General features: G+C 38.3%; 2 protein-coding genes across 4 annotated transcripts; one reads left to right on the top strand and one right to left on the bottom strand.

The window, feature by feature from the left end:
• LOC100690212 (protein NDRG1) lies at window positions 1-4,274 on the bottom strand. Its single transcript, XM_003452085.4, has 12 exons — window positions 4,085-4,274; window positions 3,650-3,755; window positions 3,195-3,315; window positions 2,978-3,040; window positions 2,827-2,887; window positions 2,519-2,605; window positions 2,291-2,347; window positions 1,935-2,101; window positions 1,655-1,754; window positions 1,483-1,518; window positions 1,353-1,404; window positions 1-1,029 (listed from the first exon to the last, which is right to left on the bottom strand). The coding sequence occupies exons 1-12, from the start codon at window positions 4,133-4,135 to the stop codon at window positions 803-805; spliced, it is 1,128 nt and encodes a 375-aa protein (XP_003452133.1). The 5' UTR covers window positions 4,136-4,274; the 3' UTR covers window positions 1-802.
• Window positions 4,275-11,432: 7,158 nt separating this feature from the next.
• On the top strand, window positions 11,433-20,323 carry LOC100690670 (protein tyrosine phosphatase type IVA 3). 3 transcript variants are annotated; one of them, XM_005456754.4, is made up of 8 exons: window positions 12,179-12,283; window positions 12,534-12,628; window positions 14,246-14,671; window positions 17,277-17,409; window positions 17,569-17,661; window positions 17,757-17,887; window positions 18,124-18,198; window positions 18,982-20,323. In XM_005456754.4, exons 4-8 carry the CDS (start codon window positions 17,314-17,316, stop codon window positions 19,097-19,099), a joined length of 513 nt encoding a protein of 170 aa, XP_005456811.1. In that variant the 5' UTR covers window positions 12,179-12,283; window positions 12,534-12,628; window positions 14,246-14,671; window positions 17,277-17,313; the 3' UTR covers window positions 19,100-20,323. The 3 variants fall into 3 exon arrangements, with proteins under 3 accessions (XP_003452134.1, XP_005456810.1, XP_005456811.1); XM_003452086.5 differs by lacking the exons at window positions 12,179-12,283; window positions 12,534-12,628 and adding an exon at window positions 11,433-11,837; XM_005456753.3 differs by lacking the exon at window positions 12,534-12,628 and having other exon boundaries at window positions 12,148-12,283.
• The last annotated feature ends 1,753 nt before the right edge of the window (window positions 20,324-22,076 follow it).

Genomic DNA, 22,076 nt, shown 5'->3' on the forward strand with positions numbered 1-22,076 from the left:
TTTATTATTATAAATATAAAGTGCTAATCAAATATAAAGTGCTTTAATATTTGAACTTAATGTAAAACTTCTTACTAAAGCGTTAGCATTTTGTGAGCTACAGTGAATATTCATAGTATTTTCCCATAGTTAATAATACACTGCTGTCATAGCTGCATATAATCAACATACATTCCTGGTAATAAACATGTAACTGTTGCACCAGCTAATCCATATTTCTACATCTTTATTATCTCCATAGTGAATACACTTCAAGTTTTAGTGAATACATTCAGATTGTATGAACTTCTCATGTACTGTATTTGATAATAAATATCAGTAAATAAGGAACTCTTATCCAAACCAAGGACGCCTGCAGCAGAAATTGTGGTAAAAGGTCAGTGTCAGAGGGAACACTCATGAACAGAGACATGAATAGAGACAGAGTGAAATGGATGAAGGTAAAGAAAGAGAAATTGAAGGACAAAGATACAGAGACATGTAATAATAGTTCAGTGCAGTATACAGAGAACTCTTTCTCTGCTTAGGAAATGAAAATGAAGTATGAGTGACTAGGAAGAGAGTAGAGTAGTGACGGTTTAAGAACATACAGAGTGGAAATTTGAGAGAGAATGGGGGGATGGAGAAAGTCACATGGAAGCATATCCTGTGGCCTTTCAGGCAGAGATAGTGCAGATGAAAGGGCATAATTGGAAGATGATGGCCAGAGATGGGAAAGTTAAGAAGACTGTGAGATACACCTGGGTAGTTATGATGAGGTAAAATTTGTATTAAGTGCATGAGACTTAGAAGTGCCTGTGCTCTAGCATGCCACTTCGGTGGCCTTTGAGACACTCTGGTTCGCACTGGAAATACTATCCATGGAAACATCGGTGTGAGAGCGTACACGCTTCTCATCGTTGCTGTGTGAACTTATTTGGCTACGTTGCAGCTCGTTGGTATGTGCTCGGCTTCGTGGGCCATCCAAGGACATAAGACTTGAACTGGACGTTGTCCGTGAGCGAAGTCTGGTCATGCTGGCACTGGACACTGTAGAAGAAGGAGGGCAGAGTCCTTTTATTATACTGTATGAGCCTTTCAGTGGTAGTAGGGTGTGTGTGGGGGGGGATGAGCAGTAGTCTCATCCCCCCTCACACACATTCAGAGGTGCTTCTTGTTAATAAAATTAGATTTCAGGAAAGTTATATGAATTAACTTTTTGCTCATTGCTATTTCGGAACATTGCCTTGACCTATATAAAATCCAGCTACTATTTTAGTGACTTACTGAAGTAAAGACCATCACAAACAGGGAATTGAGATATTGAATTAAATGCTGTCATCACTAATGGTTGGCAGTTCGTTATTACTTACAATATCCCATGCCCTGGATGAAATATTTGAAGGCTTCAATCAGTTTGGCTGGCTGTGGAGAGAAAGATCATAACTATTAGGAGAGAATTTACATTATTCTCAAAGCAGCCAGTAAAATATGTTTTCACACCTGATCCACTTGAGGAAGTCCTCCGCAGTCCGCCATCTAGAGGAGGACGAATGAGAAAGAAATATGCATGATTCACTCTAAGGTTATGAACTTATCAGCTCCACAGTTTTAAATAAAATACATCAAATATTCCACGTGTGTTTATTTTTGAGTCAACCAGTTATCCAGTTACCTTAAGCAGTGTGGTTTTGGTGGGGTTGAGCTTAGAGTTGCAGTCCACCACAGCATCCACAGCTGGAGAATGATCTCCTACAATGAGCAGAGTGGAGCACCTACACACCAAGAGGAAGATGAAACAGTCAGAGAGACTAAACATATGATCAGGGATTAACTTGGCCTGTTGCAAAGATGCAAGCCTGTGATGGGCAAATGACATAATTAAAGGGCTGATTTTGCTGAAGGGTCAATAAAAAAGTAAAAGATTCTGTATGAAGACAAATGGTTTTACAAACTTGAGAGTCCTGACGTTGATGTTTCCACCAGGGATGGGTCTTTCCACCTCAAGAGCATTGCGGTGGTTGTAGGAGCGGAAGAACTGACTGACATTGGCCTGGTTCATTGTTGTTGTGATGTGGTGGCGGTATGTGGCGATGAGGTCGTGATTGGTCAGGATCTCATCCTATAAGTTGGAGACAGATGTTCTGTATTTAGCAGTTGCTGTGTATATATCTTAAGTCATCTTCATATTTTAATCTAAATAAATATATTTAATATATATTATGTATTACTTCATCTTATGATGAGCATTTCAGTTTTTCGTCTAATGTTAACTAAAATTAGACACTGTAGAAAAGGCTTGACAACTTACTTTTCCAAACAAGTGTGCGATGATAGTGTCTGGTAGAGTCTGGGTCCATCCAGTGATCTGTAACATAGTTTCACCAGGTGAAGCTACCTTCATATAGTAATCCTTTAATGCACTGACATTAGGGCTGTTTAAGAACAATTAGAAATGGGAACAATGAAAAAATGTTTCATTGCAGCCTGGTGTAAAAATGAATCAAATTTAGGTTGTATCTGACTACATATTGTCTACCTTGGTTGCAAAAGTATCCATTAAGCCTTCAGCACTGGGGTTGATATTGATCAGAACCAGTCCATCCACCAAATCAGGGTGATTCAGCTGCATGCACAGAGGAAAAGATCTGAATCTGTAAGTCTACATCAGCCACAAAAGAATTTAAAGTACTCCCAACATCTCAGATTCAAGACATGTCTAACTGTATCTTTGTAACTTGACTCGAAGAGCAAAGATCCGCATAGAGAAGCCCAGAAGATCAACAACAAAAATGGCAAACTCAGCATAAAACCTGCTTTATTTATTTTTAAAAGATTCAGACTCACAGCAAATCTAGCCAGGATGTATGCTCCTGCTCCCACTCCCAAACCAATTACACTACGCAACCTGCAAAACACACAGCCAAAGATTAAGTGGTCCAGATTTAAATCAGAGGTGAATCAAAGTAAACTCTAAAGAGTGTCAGGTCTGACTTACCCAAAGTGTTTGAGGACAGAAAGCAGTGCTTCAGACAGTTGGTCCATGGTAGGGTAGGTGTGACTGAGGGGTCAAAAGTCAGATTTCCCATCAGCATTCACTGGATCTATGACCATACAGCTCACAGAAGTCATATCAAATAATTCTACAATCCCATCATTAATTCTTAAAATACACATGTGGTGTGAGAAATGGGTAACAAAGACCATCTACTAACCCAGCAGGCAGAGTTTTGGCTGCCTCATGCTGTCCTGGTGCTTCAACATGACAAACAGGAAAATGTCTGATGATTTCGTGCATGTCCTGATGGTTGAACAGAGTCTCAAAACAGGACTTGTCTGCGGCAAGATAACACAGAAATGGCACTGTTAAGCAGTAAACATTTTAAATATAATATAAGAAAACATAAGAAGTAAACAATTTTCAGACACTTTCGAAAGTGTGAAACAGGCCCTTACATGATAAAGCCAACATGCTGTGGTCCAGATACAAAAATAGATTAGAAATGGAAACATGTTTGGACATCATTGTATTTAAACAACTTCAGCTTTTTGCTCCAGGGATTTCCAACTTCATTCATTTCTGTTCTCTTGTATTTAGATCTATTCTGTTTATTTAGAGGATATAGAGATGACAAAAACTGTACTGCTGGGGCTGAGAGCTGCTACTTACGGTTCAGTCCAACATCATGAAAGGTCAGGATGGCAGGGTGATTTGCCTTTAGTGTCCCGGTCATGATACAATGGACATTCCCATACTGAGTCTCTACATGCTCCTCCTGAAACAAAGATGCGTCAAAGAAGAGTCCAAATCTGGGACTAGTATTCTGTATAAGTTACCCACAAATTAAAACATGCTAAATATAGCCAGGATCTCCTCAAAGTGCTTTACTAGTATAGCCTAAAAGCATGTGATATCAATATAAAAGTCATTAAATTTGCACTGCAATCACAGCAGATTTACCCCTAACCTCCTAAAACCTGTGCTCTTGTTTTGGGATGCATGGGATGCAACAGATCTATGTTGAGCAGAATGAGGTATAATGTGCAGAAAAGCAAACAGGGTCTCAGGACGTTGAGGTTATCCAAATTTCTCTATGATACTCACAGTGATTTGGGGGTTGAAGACAGAGTCACAGTCATTCTCCTCCAGAACCATGGCTGCTGTTGCAGAGGAACGTTCTTTAAACTCTTTATATATATTTTTCTTTTTCCTTGTTAGTATATCTGGATATTTCTGTAGTCAGATACCATGTGAGAGTTGGAGCTCTTTGTGACACACTGTGTGTTTGAGCTGGTTTTTATATCCTCTGACTCTGATCTGTTTTTAAGCCCTGACCGCAACCTGGTTCACACGTGACCGAGTGGACCTTCCTTTTTTAATCTGACCTCAGGCTGCTGTGCTTCCACAGAATCAGCACAGGATTTGTGCAAGGAATTATCCCCAACAGTTGCCCTGCAAAATCAAAACGTTATCTTTAAGTGTCATTGCATCGCAATCAGAAATATTACATGCAAACAAGTTAGAGCTGATCATATGATTTTCAATTTTAATTGAGTTATGTTTTTTTTTCTGGGATTTTAGTACACCTCTTTTTAAAACTTTGAATATGTGCTTTACTTTTTGTACAATTGCAAGTGAAATGTAATAAAACAACTCTTAAATCTGACCCACAGGAAGCTTGATATACTGAAATAAATTCATAATAATAATGAAAAATGCTGTGAGGCATCACTGGAATCACAGCACCTTCAGACGTGAGCTGAGCAGGTCAGCTGTTTAATCTCAGTGAGCCATCTGTTTCTCACAGCAAAGCAGTCTGCTCTCCGTCGCTAAGCTTGACCCTTAATGCAGGGTATTATGATTTAATGCCGATAGCTGCTCTGAACTCAGCATGTCATGTAGAACTTGGAAAGACCTGCAGCTAAAATGATCTCCAGTGGCCTATAATTTCAGTCCTCTCAACAAAAACATTCAACAAACATCTTTTACCAAATCAATCCATGCTAAGCTTGAAATATTTTGATAGCTTAAAGTCACTGCAAGAGTCATCTGAGAACAGTACCTTTTAATTTGATCTCAGTGGAACTTTAAAAAACTTTAGGAGAGATACTTTCAACCGCTCCCATATTCACAAAGAATCACCAGAGGAGATGGCTCCACATGTTGGATTGGGGAGCTACCTGACTGGGGATTAGTGCCTCTTCCTGGGATTGAACCAGGGATCTTTTGCTTGTTGGGCAAAAGTGTAAAGCAAACATGAGGATAAAATCAGATGTGATCCTTCGAGAAAAACAGAGAAGACAAATGTGAAATTCTAAATTCCATGAATATGTGCCTCAAATTTTACATATCAAATTTCTGGTTTTACAAAAACAGGAGCAAATTTAAAATCTGCTTAAAAATCAGTCTCCAAGTGAAGCAATGGCATTTTTTCAGGTCTGTTTCAGAAAATTTCATTATTCTTAAAAGAAAATGTTGACATATCAATGCTGCATGTACTGTGAACTGTGTTTCTGAAGATGTAGATTAAAAATCAACACATTAAATATGTATTAGAGTGCATCTTAAATATGGTATGCTTTTTTCTGTTTGGGTGCTTTGAGGGATTTCTGATGGCAAAAAGTCAGAAGTTTCTGGATTAGCTTTAGAAAATCATTGCTGGTTGAAGACGAATCCTTTCATCTTGACTTTACAAACCATGACGAAGTGCATCATATTTGCAAAGTTGATAAAACTCAAATATGCAATTAGAGAACCACAGAGTGGTACCTGGGATACTTCCCAGACAGTAACAGCTGGTTGAACGGAAGCAGAACAGACTGTATCATGACTGCCTCCTTTAGGAGATATTACCACCACTCCTTTAACCATACACACAGAGCCAGATGAGAGCTGTGTGCACAAGAGATTTAATCCATTTAGTGGTGAGTGAAGAGTAGAAGGCAGCAGATGGGTCTTACCCAGCTTCACGTCACTGTGAAGTCAAAATATCAAAATGTGAACCCTGGCTAAGCTCTGCCCTGCTAGCCTATTTCTCCACTTACCACTGGCACATATACTAGTGCTTATCAAAACAGAGTAAGTGACTGTATAGGAACAAAGATAACATGGAATTGTTTCTGAAAAATGCAGTTAAACTACATTTCTTATTAGATGTACAGTAGTTCATTTTTCTCTTTTAGATATACAACTTCAAAATCAAAAGATTAAGCTGATTTTACACAGTTTGCATTGTATCCTGCAAACCAGATCATCGTAATCTTTATCCCGTGCTATAAAGACTGTCAGATTTCACAACGTTATTCAAAGTTTTCTGGCAATCGGGAGAAATGTGCGGGATGGGAGGTGGGGTACATCTCAGACACAGTGATCAGCTGAATGTAGGCACCAGTGTTACTTTTGCTGCTTGCAACTGCTTGTCAAAAGAATATGTTATAAACATTGCTCAACAGAAAAAAATATAAAATAAAATATAATTAAATATTTCTAGCTATTTGCAATGTCTGTTCAGTGTTCTGCAAATAATGCTTCTTAATTGGATTATTAATAAAAATGAAATGTTTTTGCTGACTTGTGATTCTTTTAAAAGGTATTAGTTGAATTAGTTATGCAGTTTTAAAACATTATAGATCAGTGTTTTAACTTTACTGGGCATGGGGACAAAAATACAATTTGTGTTTTTAAGCCAACTGTGGAAAACATAAAGTAGTTGTAGATATTGTCGTTTCTTATTTTTGTATATGTCATATGAAACTTGTTTTCATTCACTTGTAATGGAAAAAGGAAAAAAAGTGCACCAAATCTGCCCTCCAATCATCATTTCCCTGCAGAGTCCACTAGATGGAGTACCATTACAATCTTCTGGATGCTGTTTCGTCAAACGGCATTATGAAGAAGGCGGCTAGCTTCACCTTTCTTTATTTTTCACCTGATAAACCTCTAACACCCCATTCTCAATACCCTGTTATTAGTTTGTGTGGATGCTCTGCGTTCGTCTGTGTGACTTCTACACACTAACTACCTTTCAATGCATTTTAAACGTTTGGGGAAGAAATTTGAATTTTTATTCGCTTTGATAATCACCTGTGGGCGTGTCTGCTAAAACACAGACGGGAGATGAGGTGAGATGGAAAGCGAATTTATGAAAGGAAAGAAATCTCGGCATACGGTGAAGTGGCTGTTCAGTCATAAGTATCCCCACACTTTCCATCTTCACTGCCTCGCCTCAGGGCACCAGTGTCACACGCAGAGACGCTAAATAAGCACATTAACGTCCTATTGCTGATAATTGGTTGTCACGGTAACCGTTAAGTCTGCAGGTGAAAGTCTTGCTGTCCGACTCTCAGCTTTCAAAACACTCTAATTATACACACAGCAGCTGCTGCCGCTTGCCACACGCTCAGCTGCGTGTGCGCATGTGTGTCTTTCTTGTTTAGACGTGATTGTGAGGGAGCACTCGGTGCGTGAATGTTTACGTGCAAAACCACACATTACCCTTTCAATGCATATATAAACCAGTTGTAAGAGTATATGTGGTAGGATTTTCATGACCAAACTTTTAAAACAAACTAGAATCCTCTGAAAGATGGATCCAGGCTAATACGAATAAGAAATGATTTATTTAACCCATATTTAGGAAATGTCTTTGTAAAAGCAATTTAAGTAGAAATATCAGTTATGCAGTGTGTATATACTAATGTGCGTATTACATTCTATACTTATAAAGTAATATAAGTAGGCTGTATCGTGAGTTTATTAAAGTATAAAGTCTGGCATGGTGTGCCTTTGCGCTATTTCAAAGTCATTAACACACACTTGTTATGTGTGAAATATGGAGACTGATTACAGTTTAAGAGCTACAACTAATGGATGAAAGTACACTTCCTTTTCATATCCAGTTGCTTTTTTTAGCTGCTAACGCAATTGCATACGATTTCACACAGTGGCGGCATGAGTGGTGTGCCTGAGAGACAGATTTACAAACAGCTCCAGAGCAGGGGACCCACTTTGTAATTGTGTATATGAAGATGGTAAATCAGTGTAAGCTTGCCTGCACTCCCACTTCAGGCATTGATTATAAAAGAAGGATTAAGAACCAGAGTTAATGGGACAGTCAAGTAGTCCAAAAGTGTGTTTATGAAAGATTAAACTCTTAGTAATTTGCAGATTTGCATGGGCTGATGTATGGATTTAACAGCTATAAACATACTGCACGAACACAGTGGTATTGTGGTGAAATAACAGATGTCACAGTAGTGGTAGTAAGTTTTTAACTTATCCATAAAATAATTTTATAGCTTGTCCCCCCTCCCCCGCTTTTTTATTTATTCAATTATTTTACCAGACACAACAACAACAACAAATACAACAGGCTGAAACCAGAAGCTCCTGAGCCAGATTAGAGCTCCTCTGTGGAGGCCACACAAGATTTAAATGGAAAGTCATTCCATGAATGGCTTACCAGGAAAGATGTAGTCGAGCATTTACTCAAGCTTGTGAGGAATAACTAAGAAAAGCAACAACAACAACAACACTTCTTATTTAGGCACAATCACCACTGTGATCACCACAGAAATGTTTTTCTTTTAACTCAAGCAAACCTTCCAGCAACTGCCACTATAACAGCTAGAATTCATATTAAAATTGTAAATAGGTTAAAAATTCTAACAAAGCCCCCATCAGTTCCCTCAGCTAACATATATTTGTATAAACATGTCTTTTAAATTAAAAAGCTCACTTGCACTAGTGTCTACAGACACCTTCAATGTACACACACACACACACACACACACACACACACACACACACACACACACTTATGGGATATTAAAAGTTGGATATTAGCAAAACAATAAATTATCTCCAGCCTGTGCATGGTGTACCCTCTTGCCCTATGACAGCAGGGGTGGGCTCCACCTGCCCAATGACCCTGAATTTGATAGGAGGTTAAGAAAATGGATGGATGCACACTTATTTATAATTACCTCAATCATGACCATCAGCAGTGCTTCTATTATTAAAGCAAGCCTTGAATACTTCCTTGTTATTTCCTTGTATCTTTGGGAAAGGAATTAGCACTGAAGTCTTAGCAGGTCAGTGCTTTAATGAAACCGGGAGAGCGGCCATGACCACTGCTCACAGTGTCCTTTGGGCTCCTCATAAAGCACAAGACTGTCAGGAGTGACCTACTGAGTGTCAGCTCACATTTCCAGAAACCACTACATCAATGTTCATGCCAGCACACTCAGGTTTGTAGGATCAAAACAGATGGTCCCTGCAGAGCTGAATTTCCACAGGGTGATCTGACAAAGGAAGCCTTGAAAGGAGGACTGCGTGGGTTTGAGAAACAATTAGAAGTGTCATCTCACAGGCACATTTTACTGTTATCACAAATGGGAGCCCAAATGAACCGAATTAAAACATGTTTCAGTGGAGAGGGCCTGGATCAAGCGATCCAATACATACTGTAAATTTCACAAATGATTTTAGAGTTATTTTGTATGGAACTGATGACTGTGATGACAATTTGCACTTGATTTTGAAAGAAATTTGTGGGTCATAAGGCTCACAAAAAAAGTAACAAAAAATATTTACAAAAAGCAAAATATTTACTCCAAAAAACTTCATAAAGATGTGTCCAGACGTACTCAACTCTCGTTATTTTACATTAAACAGGGTAAAACAGAAAAAGATATGAAATGTGGCAAGCAAAGGCATCATCGTAATTTACGTCTGTTCTGAATATTGTTTTTTGTACATTGAAAACTTTGGCAAAGATTCGCTAGATCGCACAATGCTGCATGATTTCTTAGATCTGCAAAAACAATTAAGCATTTTCAGCACTTTGCCCTATTTGATGCTGAATAATGAATCACTGTATCAGTTACTAGGTTAATGTTGCTGTATACACTGAGCCTTAAACACTGTCTGTATAGTCCAAGGCTACTTACACAGCTGCACACCTCTGATTTAACCTCTTGCACTTTGTATCCCCTCATATCTCCCCTAGCCTATATCTTCAACAAACTTCATTATCTAAAGAAGTCACCTACTTTTACTTTGACTAAAATTGATGAAGGATTTTGTGCATTTCTGTTTCAGCTGCATTTGAGAATATTAAAAACATGTTTGATAGTACCAGTGTTGCTGGGTAAATGCTTTATAACCTGTCCTTTGACTGGAGGAAACAGTGTCTCTAATTCCACTCTGGGCTGGAAACAAGGAGCCTTGTTGTATTTCAAAACTTTACCGAGTGACTCTTATCTGTAGAGTCAAGAGGTTGTTAATTCAGCCTCAAAGTGTTGAAGCTGTTGCTGACGATATGTGGGAACATAAAAATGTCATACTAGCTTTTAGGGTATAAACTGCAAAATAAATGGTTTTGGTTTGGTTTTGCCAGAGTTTGTGTTAAAAGGGAGTTTTTCCTTCCCACTGTTGCCAAGTGGTCAGTTGATTGTTGGGGTTTTCTCTCTATTATTGTAGGGTCTTTGGAATGTACAGAGATGTTTGCAACACAAGCCCTGACTGAACAACAACCAGGTAAAAAAAGTATTCTCCAGAACTGCTTGGGATCTTGTAATAAACACATGGATGCGTTCATGGTATAATCTGTAAAATCAAAAGTGAGATAACAGCGGACCATATTAAATAACAGATGACTACTTATCACCTTGATGCATGAAAAACAGCTCCAGCTCTGAGAAAACATTCACAACCCGAAAACTCATGCCCACTTTAACCACCAGGAACATTGTGATTTTTAATTTGATGAACTGGAAACAGTGTAAGTGGTGCTTTAGCTAATTTTAGCAAGTGAGTGGTGTTTTTTTAAGCTCTCTGTGTGGGTGAACAGTCATGTTAACCACCACTCAAAATGATTGATAGTGAGGTGAGGCCCTGGCTTGTTCTACTATAAAAAAGTATGGACCTGTGACTGCCTTGTGACTTGTTGGATTCACATTCTACACCTCGTAAACACAATTATCCTTTTTTCTCTCTTTTTTTTTGTAATTTTCTGGGCAAACACAGCAATGTGCTGACTTCACACTGTAGGCTGGCTGCAAGAAAACAATTCTTGGACTATTGTAACCCCAAAGAGAAAGTTAATTCCTACAAATGGGATCCACAGGTTGACTTGGCCAATCTGTCTGGTAGCTTAAAAGACTGTCTATTTTTAGATGGTTCAGGGAGGGGAAGGCAGGGGGTCCATGAAGGGAGGGAAAACAAGAAAAAGTCCAGACAGATGTAACACTGCAGCAAATATTCATGAGACCACTCGTTTTATTTTATTTAAGGAGCATAATGTGAAAAACACTGTGACCATGGACTTCCCTGGTTGAACCAAGTAATCTTCAGCCACATTGAAAAGTTAGGAGCTGGACTCTCACCCAGTGCCTTTCAGGAGAGTGGGAGAGAAAGTAGTAGAGTGGATGAAGAAGTGGGAGAGCTGGAGGAGGGGGAGTGAGGCTCTTCCCCTGTGGCTCTAAGAGCATTAACTGTAGTGCGTTCTGCTGGTGACAGGGCTGTCAGGGTCAGATGGCTGCTCAGCCTGATTAGACCAGCTCATAGCAGATCCTAAGCCCAACACACACTGCACCGTTATACCAAGGTGGATCTACGAGCTGGCACATTCAGTACGTCGCAGTTGAGCAGGCCAGAAGGGACACGAGGTGGATAGTTTAGTGTTATAGTGGGGCAGAGCTAAAGGTTATCAAGGAAACATTTAACCTTCTGCTGCTGCTCCTTCCTGCTTGACTACCAGGACCAAAGACTGAAAGAGTTGTTGTTTTACTGTAACAAGAAGGCAGAAGAACTGGTGTTTAGCCAGTGTTTGGAGATGACGCTGAAGAGCTAAGCGGTAAGAACTAAAGCACTCTGCATTTGTTTTGTTGCTATATAAATAGGATAATTATATAGTGTTTCCCAATGCTGTCACAAAGCCAGAAGTGCAACACCCTGCATTCTGGATAAGTGATGCAGAGAATTATAGAAAATCTCCATAAACATTTTTATCCGCGCTATATTGCTGCCACAGACAGTGAGAGAGAGTAAAGCAGGAGGGTACTGTTGTTCCTACAAAAATCTGATGTGTCATAGAATCACACACTAGTACAGATGGAGCTAAAAATACAGCTGCAGGTATTCAGAGTCTACAGGGGTTTACTATAACAGGCAGTCAGCTGGCTGTATGTCAGCACTCAAACTGTTGTAGAACTGCTGCTGCTGCTTCTGCAGGACTTTGGTGTAACTGCCAGTCAGAGCTCTGTGGATTTCCCCTGTTCAGCAGACAAGCTGTCCTCTGAGGTAAGAGGGAAGTTAAGTTTCCAGAAAATAAGTAAAAACTTAGTTATTTAGTGTAACTTCTTTTTCAGAGTGATTGAATCCGATGCTATAATCCTCTTCTTTCTTATCAGCTAACTGGAAGTCAGTAAACAAATGTGTAATCTAATCTGTTTAAAGACCACTGCTAACCGTTTCATTCAGCTTTACATTTCAGACCTTGTGAAGAAGTAACCATAAGGTGGCTCTAAAATAATACTGAGATCCATTTTAGCCTCTCTGTGTCCTGATCCACCATGTGACAGTGCAACAGCTAGGCAGCCAGTCCGGAGACATTGCCTATTTTTACAAACCAAACTACACTCTAAGGTAAAACTGCCAAGTGGCTTTACAGGTTTAATTGGACTTCTGATGTCTGGCCGGTGTTTCTGTATGTTACCCTCATATGAAGTCATTCTACTTTAGATGCTTGCTAAAATAGTGAACAGTTGACCTTTTAGTTATGTTTAGATGCCTTAAAACAGGTTTCTGTGTACTCACAGCATGTCTGTGCCAGCTATGCTGCTTTGCAAATTAGCTTTTATCCCGTGTCTCCGTTGTAACTTTGGTGTCCTTGGGTCACACAAGGCTTCGAGTGAAATGAATGTTCACTTTTAACCAGCTCAGTGGAAAATAAGCGACCTCTATCCCGATTAGCGGTGACACAGGATAAATTCCTAAATATAGATTGTCAACAACTTGGAACCGACTACCCTCTTCTGGAAGAGTGAGTGTGTAAGTCTGTGAGTGATTATGTGTGCCTGTGCGTGTGTGTGTGTGTGTGTGTGGTCAGTGCAGAGGCCAAAAGGTGACCAGAGATTACCTCTGGACTTTCCTTTGTTGTTTATTTGATTGCCTTGTTTGAGTGGTAGGTAGAATTATTTAGACAGCTAATAGTATGCTGCATTTTTATGAGAAGTATTATTAAGATTATTCAGTGCTTTGTTTTGAATCATACATTAAGAAGAGCCTAACACAACTTATATCTGTACTTTAGAGAAACTGCATTATAACTAACAAGCAGTGTTCATCCTTCATGCTTTCATAACTCTGTATGTGCTGAACTGCTGAACAGAGCCTATTTTCCTGAAAATATATTAAACTGATATGCATACAGGGTTAAGGTTCAGAATAAATCAAAGCAAGTTACTTCAGATTCTCCATAGTTTCACAAAATATTTTTATCTTGCCTTTTTTCCTGCTGAGCCACAACAAAAAACACCTAGGCTAGATTAATTAGAGCATCACTTTATATGAGAATTTCTGCTCATTTTTTTCTTCAAAGCTAACTTAATTTTGTTGATATTGTACAAATGTCATCATCATCTTCATACAATATCATATGGTTTATATTGAATGTCTATGTTGGTATGTCTTCTTAAATAAAGTTGAATTATATGTTTCGTGAAAGTATTATTGTCCTTGAACATGTAATTGAGTTGGGATCTTAGTATATGGCAACCTTGATCTTGTTAATTTAACATTAAAGAATTAAGTTTTTACAGGGACTAGTAGTAACTAGTAACTACTCCCACATTTTTCATTCATTTTCATTCTAATGCCCCACGATTATCTTTAGTGTTTCATATATCTTAATAAATACACACCCTGTGTATTTAATTGGTGTGTCTGTTCTTAATGTGTCATCCACTAACTAATCAAAAGGTGTTTTATCACCTCTATCTAATAGAAGGTCTGTGTTATCATACTGTATGAGTAAGAATATTTGTAATATGTGTGAATGCTTATATGTGTCTTTTAGATCCAGTGTAATTGGGTGTAACTGTAATGCACATGTAATAAAATAGTTTAATTAGTATATATGGCAGCATAATATAACTGGGTTACGTGGAACTGAAAAACACTGAATATGTGCTAAATTACTAAAAGGACCATGATCAGGGTCATTTTAGTGGAAGCTGACTTTTAATATATTTTGTATTTCAGAATTGCTGGTTGATGGAGTTTGTGAGGCGAAGTGGTGACTACTGCCACGCCCAACACATTTAAACCCCATCTGGGATAATGCTGCACCATGTAGTCCTAGGGTTAACCCTACAAGACCACTGGCCTTTGACCTCTGAACCTATCAGCTCATGGGGTAACAAGCGGAGCCTCGACACTGAAAGCTAACTGGAGAAAGACGGAAAGAGAGCGTGACTAAAACTGAGTGTGGTCAAAGAAATAAAAACAGAGAGAAAGTCAACACACTGTAACCTTCTGGACTATAGCAGACTGTTAACTGATGGGATAACAATCAAGACTATAGGACGTCAGACCTGGGAAAATATCTGAAAATAGGAGTTGTGGCTCACCTGGAGAGCAAATATAAACTGAAGACATAGCTGCTGAACGCAACAGCTGGAGCTAAAGGTGAGGAGTCACTGGCCTAAATCTAGTAATGCATCAACACTTTCTTAATATTTCATGACATTTCATTGGTTATATGATTCATTAGAAATTTCTTTAAGGCAGTCAGTATCAGATTAAATGATTTGCCTTTCTTGGAGAGTAGGATTTACTCACAATGATGCTTTTAACTTCTAGGTCTTACATGGAAAAAAATGACTTCTCTGTTTTCAGTGTTATTGAATTTCACCTAAGATCAAAGTCACATATTTCCTTCTCTTGCTCAAAGTGCTACTTTACACATCAACAATGTTTTGGTGTCTTGGTCTAAGTTGCCGTATTTTGGTGCTGGCACTTACCTGATACTCCTGGAAGAAAAATAAAACGAAGAAGAAATTTGAAAAAAATGAGAAAGAAATGTCACTTTCCAGAACTCACGTACAAGCTTCTGAGAAAAAGAAAGAAAAGGTCTCCAAACCCTGCTGTGAACAGTTACATGTATTAACTATTTTTCACTTTTTTCAGGAAGTGTTAGGTTAGCATAAATTATGGTACAGCTAAAAACTCAGAAAGCCATTTCACTTCCTGTTAATCCTATTAACCATCAGTCAGAGGCAGCAAAGAATACTTGCGAGCTAAGGCTCTGTCAGTTAGAATGAATGGAGCTAAACTGCTTAAATGACTCTACACCAGCTTCTAGTATTAGTATTCACGGATAAAAATTCTCTTATTGGGTTATTTTACTCATTTCCTTTCACTATACCTACTAGATAGTGAATGCTGTCGGTAAAAACCTGGAATTCTGATAATGCATGCTGATTGGTCAATTAACAAGAGTCTATAGTCTGCTGATGGCACTAGTTTCCAAATGACAGCTAGAACAGACATTAGAAACATAGTTAAGCTTAAGATGTGATGGTTGATGTTGAGTGCTGCTAGAAATTCTTTGCAGCTTGTCAAATGTGTGAAATCAAATGTCATAAAATGCCTTATGGTGTTGGGACCTCCCTTAATATTTTTAAGTATGAAGTATTGTAATTGTAATTGTAATAAGTATTTTATTACAATTACAATCCAACGCAATCTAAAAATGGAAGTATATCTATTGATTTTGCTATTGCAGTTCTGCTCAGTGTTAATAACTCTTTTTATAAGCTACCAGTGATGAGAGGAGATGTTACAATCACTATTTAATCAACATTTTCAAACAGCTGTGAAGAAAATGTGCATGTTTTTGCAAAGTTTTGAAGACCTTTAGCTTATTACAAAGTGGTATTTTACTTGTAATTTAATTACTTCATCTGCAGTTTTATTAGTTTTCTTTCCTGTTCATGAGGGAAGTCCAGTTTTGGGCTTCACCAAGTGCATTAAAATGAGGTTCAGCATCTGGGGTGGAAATGCAAAGGAAAGTCCCAGTAACAGCAAATGCATCCGAGAGCTCTGGAATATCTTTGCCTTTCTTCTCACAAAGCCCCTTATTTTTCTCTCAGGTCCCATGCAGTACTCTCTTCAGCACTTTACCCAGGCTGAGCTACCCTGTGTGGTAGCCTATGTCACCATATTCAGTCTCATGCTCCTGCAGAAGTACAACAAGCTGTCTTTGATTCAGTCCTCTTGCCCTAAGGAAATTAACTATTTTAGCTACATCAACAATGTGGTTAATTTTTGCACCGGAGTTTACACTTCCAATTTGTCTCATTTAAGCCTCGGCCTGTCCAGACATACAGTTACCTGTGTGAATAAATCATTCTCTATCGTAGTCCCTCTGCGAGAAATCACAAAGCTGGTCTTGACTGCTCCATCCCTGGATGTGTAAAGCTTGGTTGCTTTTGCACCTTTACTAGCAAAGCATCTGGTGTCTGTCTTTGTTCTGCATTAGTCAATTTCCTGTGTTTCTCTGCATGTTTAGGCTCATAATGACAATTTAAATTGTTATCCTTAAACCCAGCAATCTGCTAACCACAAGCTAACAACACAACTTTATCTCTGATTTTAGTAAATAAATACTTTTTTTCTTTTTTATCCCAAACACACATCTCATAAATGTTTGCTCTGTGAAGTTTCATTCACATACACACACATATGTATGAATGTAAATAAAAAAACAAACAAAAAATGTAGCAGTCACCTTTCAAATAGAAGCAACAAAACTGTAATGTGATTTCCAATAAAATATTTTTTTTAAATGGAAGAAAATGAATGACGTATACCTATTTATATCTTAATCCTAATTTCCCATTGACCACATGGGGTGGGTCAGGGAAACCAAAGGGCCCAGGTCTGCATTAATAATACCTTCTACTGATCACATTATGACAGTCCTACAACATGGACTAAAGCTGCATAGGGTCCTATTCTTTCTGGATTACCTTGTGGGAAACCCCAGTGAAACCCAAAGTTAAGTGAGTGAGAGCTTTAGTATTTTGAAAGTCTTTATTACAGTTCAGGCATTGATATTTATATCTTATCATACTATTACTGGTGGGGTTTTTTTGTTTGTTTGTTTTTGCTTTTACTAGCAAGAAAAAGCACATAACACATAACATTACATAACCAGTCATTTCTTGACATTTTTTATCCGTATTCTACAAAAACAAAATGTGAAAAAGATGACTTCTGGTTTTTACAGGGGTTACACATTGCAAGAATTCTTCACGCTGGTCAACATGAATCGCCCAGCTCCAGTCGAACTGTGCCACAAGAACATGAGATTTCTTATCACACACAACCCAACAGATGGCACGCTCAGCTCCTTCATAGAGGTGAGAAATATATGTATGTGTGTCCTGCAAGGGTAGACAATATTATAATGACAAGCGTAATAAAATTAGCATGTTATCTGCATGCTTGTTTCCCTCTGTGATGTCAGCTTGTGTATTGTGACTTCAAAAAAAGTATTTTCCCCACTTTGCCACTTCCAGGACTTGAAGCGATATGGTGCCACAACAGTGGTCCGAGTTTGCGATGTCACTTATGACAAAACACGGCTTGAGAAAGATGGCATTACAGTGGTGGTAAGTTCAGAAACACACACCTTTAATATGAATATTTACTCATTCTATGATCAAATACAGTACACCAGACAGCACCTGTTTGGCCTCTCTTTTAGGACTGGCCATTTGATGACGGAGCCCCGCCACCCAGTAAGCTGGTCGATGATTGGTTGAATCTGCTAAAGAAGAAATTCCAGGAGGATCCAGGAAGCTGTGTGGCTGTTCACTGTGTGGCTGGATTAGGAAGGTAGGAGACATTTAAAGTAAAAATTTAATTTAAAAATACAGAGGAAGACAGGTGTGTGTGCACACATATAAGAGCTTCTGTACCTGTTAGCATCACTGGACAATAACTCATATGTTTGATTTGGAGTGCTTATACTAAAAACTATGACTTAAAGATTTCCCAAGATACAGATAAGTAGAAGTGATTGGACATGTATAACCTAAAACATGGATCGTTGTGTTTATACATGCACACAGGGCTCCTGTGCTTGTTGCTTTGGCTCTGATAGAAAGTGGGATGAAATATGAGGATGCTATTCAACTCATCAGACAGTAAGTACAGTTATGTATCATATCCTGTGTCATATTGAAGATAGTTTTTCTTTCCTTTTTTTCACTTAATGAAAATACTTCAGAAACCAGAGTGGTCTTATATACTCTATATCAGGGGTGCCAAACATGAGGATAGGACCAGAATCGCAAGAAGTGCATCAGGTCCACTACATGGATTTGAAAAATGTCAAGAAGGGCGTCAATTCTGGAATCTTTTTACTCTATTTTCAGACGTTTTACAGCTTTTCTTTTTGACAAAGACCTCCCCAAACACTAGTAAACATTCCGCTACAGTAGATTACTACATACCAAACTTAGAAAGTCTGCTTTGATGGTGGACTTTATCATCTTTTAACTCCTGGTTTGAGAGTTAATAAATATGTGAAAATGATTTTGCTCTGTGATTTGTTTCACTGCATCATGGGAGGGTTAGCTGTTTTGAAGGCTGAAATTGTCCATAGAAGGCAAAACACTCTCTGTTCCATGCTGTAAAAATGCTTTTATTGCTACAAGTTGGGCATTTTAACATGGGAGTCTATGCTGATTGAAAGTAGTTATAGAAAACATGAACTGATAGGATTAAGTACACTTTATCTATTATATCCTAGAGAGGAACACAATGAGAAATGCAACACAGAAAAAATAGAAAAAAGGTGACAGAAAAAGACTTTTATAGTTGAAAGTACAGCGTGCAGTGGAAAATAAAAGATGTCTGTGATCTCTCTGTATTTAATGAACCTCTAAAAGCTTTTAAAAGTTCATACCATTGTGTTTGTGTTTCAGGAAGCGTCGTGGAGCCATCAACAGCAAACAGCTAACCTACCTGGAGAAATATCGATCTAAGCATAGGCTCCGTTTCAAAGACTCCCGCAAACACAAGAACAAATGCTGCATCGTATGAACACATGCACACACAAACGCAGGCACACACACACACACACACACAGACATTTCTCAGGAATTCAGCAGTACAAGGCTTCAGTCATTGTCACAAATACTAAAAACAGAGGCGTCAGTGCCCATGTTGAATCTTAAAAAGTTTTTCTTCTTTTTTCCCTTACTTTTCTTTTAATATGTTTTTTTTTTTTTGCTCATTTGCTGTAAACAAACAGCTGCCGGATGGATGAAGGAGAGAAAATCATTTTAAAAAGTGTTATAGAGGATTGTTTTTACAATATAATTCTGCAGGGAATTTAGCTATGAGGTGCACGAGTCACATTCAAATGTACAACTGAACAAGTCCTGAAACTTAGACAGATGTGGGGTGAAACTTTGATTCTGTTGTCCCTAGTGACTGATTTTCAGCACCTTAAGTCTGACCCGACTTTAATGAATGTTTAACACTATCAGGATATAAAATTGTAAACAGTTAAATTTGTGTTTCTTTTATTTTTTCTTTCTTTTTGGGCTTAAAAACCCTTAAAAACATGTTTTTAACAATTTGGAGAGACTAAAATTTTACACACCAACAAATCAAGTTTAATCCAAGGGTAATCTTAGCCTGAGGTATTAGTCTCATCCTAGCGCAAATGTTGCTGTGCATTATTAAATTATCCAGTCTAGTTTAAAGTTTTATTATTTTCATATTTACTGGTGTGGAGTTTATTTCAGTTGTATTTTACCTGAATGACGCATGTAAACAATCACTTTGAAAAAATCATTTAAAAATCTGCTTTTGATGATGATGATAATAGAGCATGCACTTTTTATGCAAAAAGTAGAGTCCTTATGACAGTCTCTTTTATTGTAAAAGCATCTTCAACCTGAATTGATATACATAAATTAAAATGCATGAAAAACTAAACGGACAATGAAATAGGCAGAGGGTGTAAAACTGAAGTTAGGAGAAGGGAAAATGTTAATAGGATCTAGCAACCCTTTGATTTACAATCTTTACCTGAAAGCATTTTAAAGCAAATGGCAACTATTTTCTTGTTCACATGACGTGTGTGCATATTTGTTTGCTTGTGTGTGCGTGTGGGTGTGGGTATATGGGGCGACCTCTATACATTGTTTACTACTGGGGCTGGCCTGAGCTGACACTTTTTTATGTAAAAAAAAAAAAACAAGCTGTAAATGTATTGTCTGTAAATTTTTGAATTGTTTAATAAATGTTATGCCATTATCTCTGTATGTAGTGCGTGGTGTTTGTTGTCAGTGTTTGATTAAGAATAAGAATAAGAATAAGAATAAGATAAGATAACCTTTATTAGTCCCACACGTGGGAAATTTGTTTTGTCACAGCAAGAAGTGGACAGTGCAAAAGTTATGAAGGAAAAATTAGAATAAAATAAAATAAGAATAAATACAGTACACAACTGTACAGAATAGAATAAAATAAAATACTATATACAGTAGAATAAAATAGAATAAAATATACAATAAGATAAGAATAGAATACAAATGCTATATACAACTGAGTAAAAATACAACGATGCCAGAAAAGATTATTGCACATTAGTATTATTGCACGGGTGTGGGTTTGTGTGTTTGATCAGTTGAAGTCTTTGTTGTGGAGTCTGACAGCAGTGGGGAGGAAAGACCTGCGAAATCTCTCCGTCCCACACCGTGGGTGCCGCAGTCTCCCACTGAAGGAGCTGCTCAGTGCTGTCACAGTCTCATGCATGGGGTGGGAGATGTTGTCCAACAGGGATGACAGCTTAGCCACCATTCTCCTGTCACTCACCACCTCTACTGGGTCCAGAGGGCATCCTAGAACAGAGCTGGCCCTTCAGATCAGCCTGTTCAGTCTCTTCCTGTCCCCAGCAGAGATGCTGCCGCCCCAGCAGACCACACCATAAAAGATGGCTGAGGCCACCACAGAGTCATAGAAGGTCTTCAGGAGTGGGCCCTCCACTCCAAACGACCTGAGTCTCCACAGCAGGTACAGTCTGCTCTGCCCTTTCCTGTAGAGGGCGTCTGAGTTATGAGTCCAGTCCAGTTTGCTGTTCAGATGAACACCAAGGTACCTGTAGCTGTCCACAGCCTCAATGTCCATACCTTGGATGTTCAGTGGTTGCAGTGGAGGATGTTTGTGCCTGCAGAAGTCTACCACCAGCTCCTTGGTTTTACTGGCATTGATCTGGAGGTTATTACATCATGTAATAATTTAAAGATTTGCTCTTCCTGGCAATTTAGCTGTTGCTAATAAACGAAATATATTGCAGACAAATTCAAAACAGCAGAAACATTTTTGTCAAATATTCCTTAAATTCCTGAAATTATTAATTAGTCTGCACTTTTGATATACTTTGACTATGAGGGTGCTTAATAAGTCCTAAATGGTAAAAACAACCACCTTTAATTGCTATGAGCTCTTTAAGATTGACATCTTAACTCTCACTTAGAGCTTCTCTTCTATTCTTACACATTATTATGTTGAGTCTCTTTATATAATATCCATACCTGTAAACAACATGATGGCTTACTAGGGATATGTTGTCAAACACATTTTTTCTTTGACAAACATTTTAAAAGAAGAAAATGAAGAAACAAAGAAACCTAAGTATATTTACTGTTTTTGTCTAATGACAAATTTCTGACTATATTTGTATAAGTATATGATAAATAGCACAGAATCTGTAACACGTTCGTTTTTTATCTCGAGTCTTTTAGCCTAAACCATTACAGTCAATGGTTAGTACCATGGTTGCTAGGCAACCTGGGCAGCACAACGGGGGCTAGACCGTCCCATTTCACAAGCCTCGCACTTCCTGTCTTAGCAGTCTTTGAGTGCGTGGCCCTTGTGGACCGTTAAGGCTGCATACTTTAAGGCTGCATACCCTGAATTGGGATACAGCCAACGTACAAGAAAAACAAAAGAAATACAAAGAAATTCCACCTGCTACTGTGGAGGAGTTGTCTCAACTGATGGGAAA

This window comes from Oreochromis niloticus, linkage group LG11, assembly GCF_001858045.2.
Source record: "Oreochromis niloticus isolate F11D_XX linkage group LG11, O_niloticus_UMD_NMBU, whole genome shotgun sequence".
NCBI lineage: Eukaryota > Metazoa > Chordata > Actinopteri > Cichliformes > Cichlidae > Oreochromis > Oreochromis niloticus.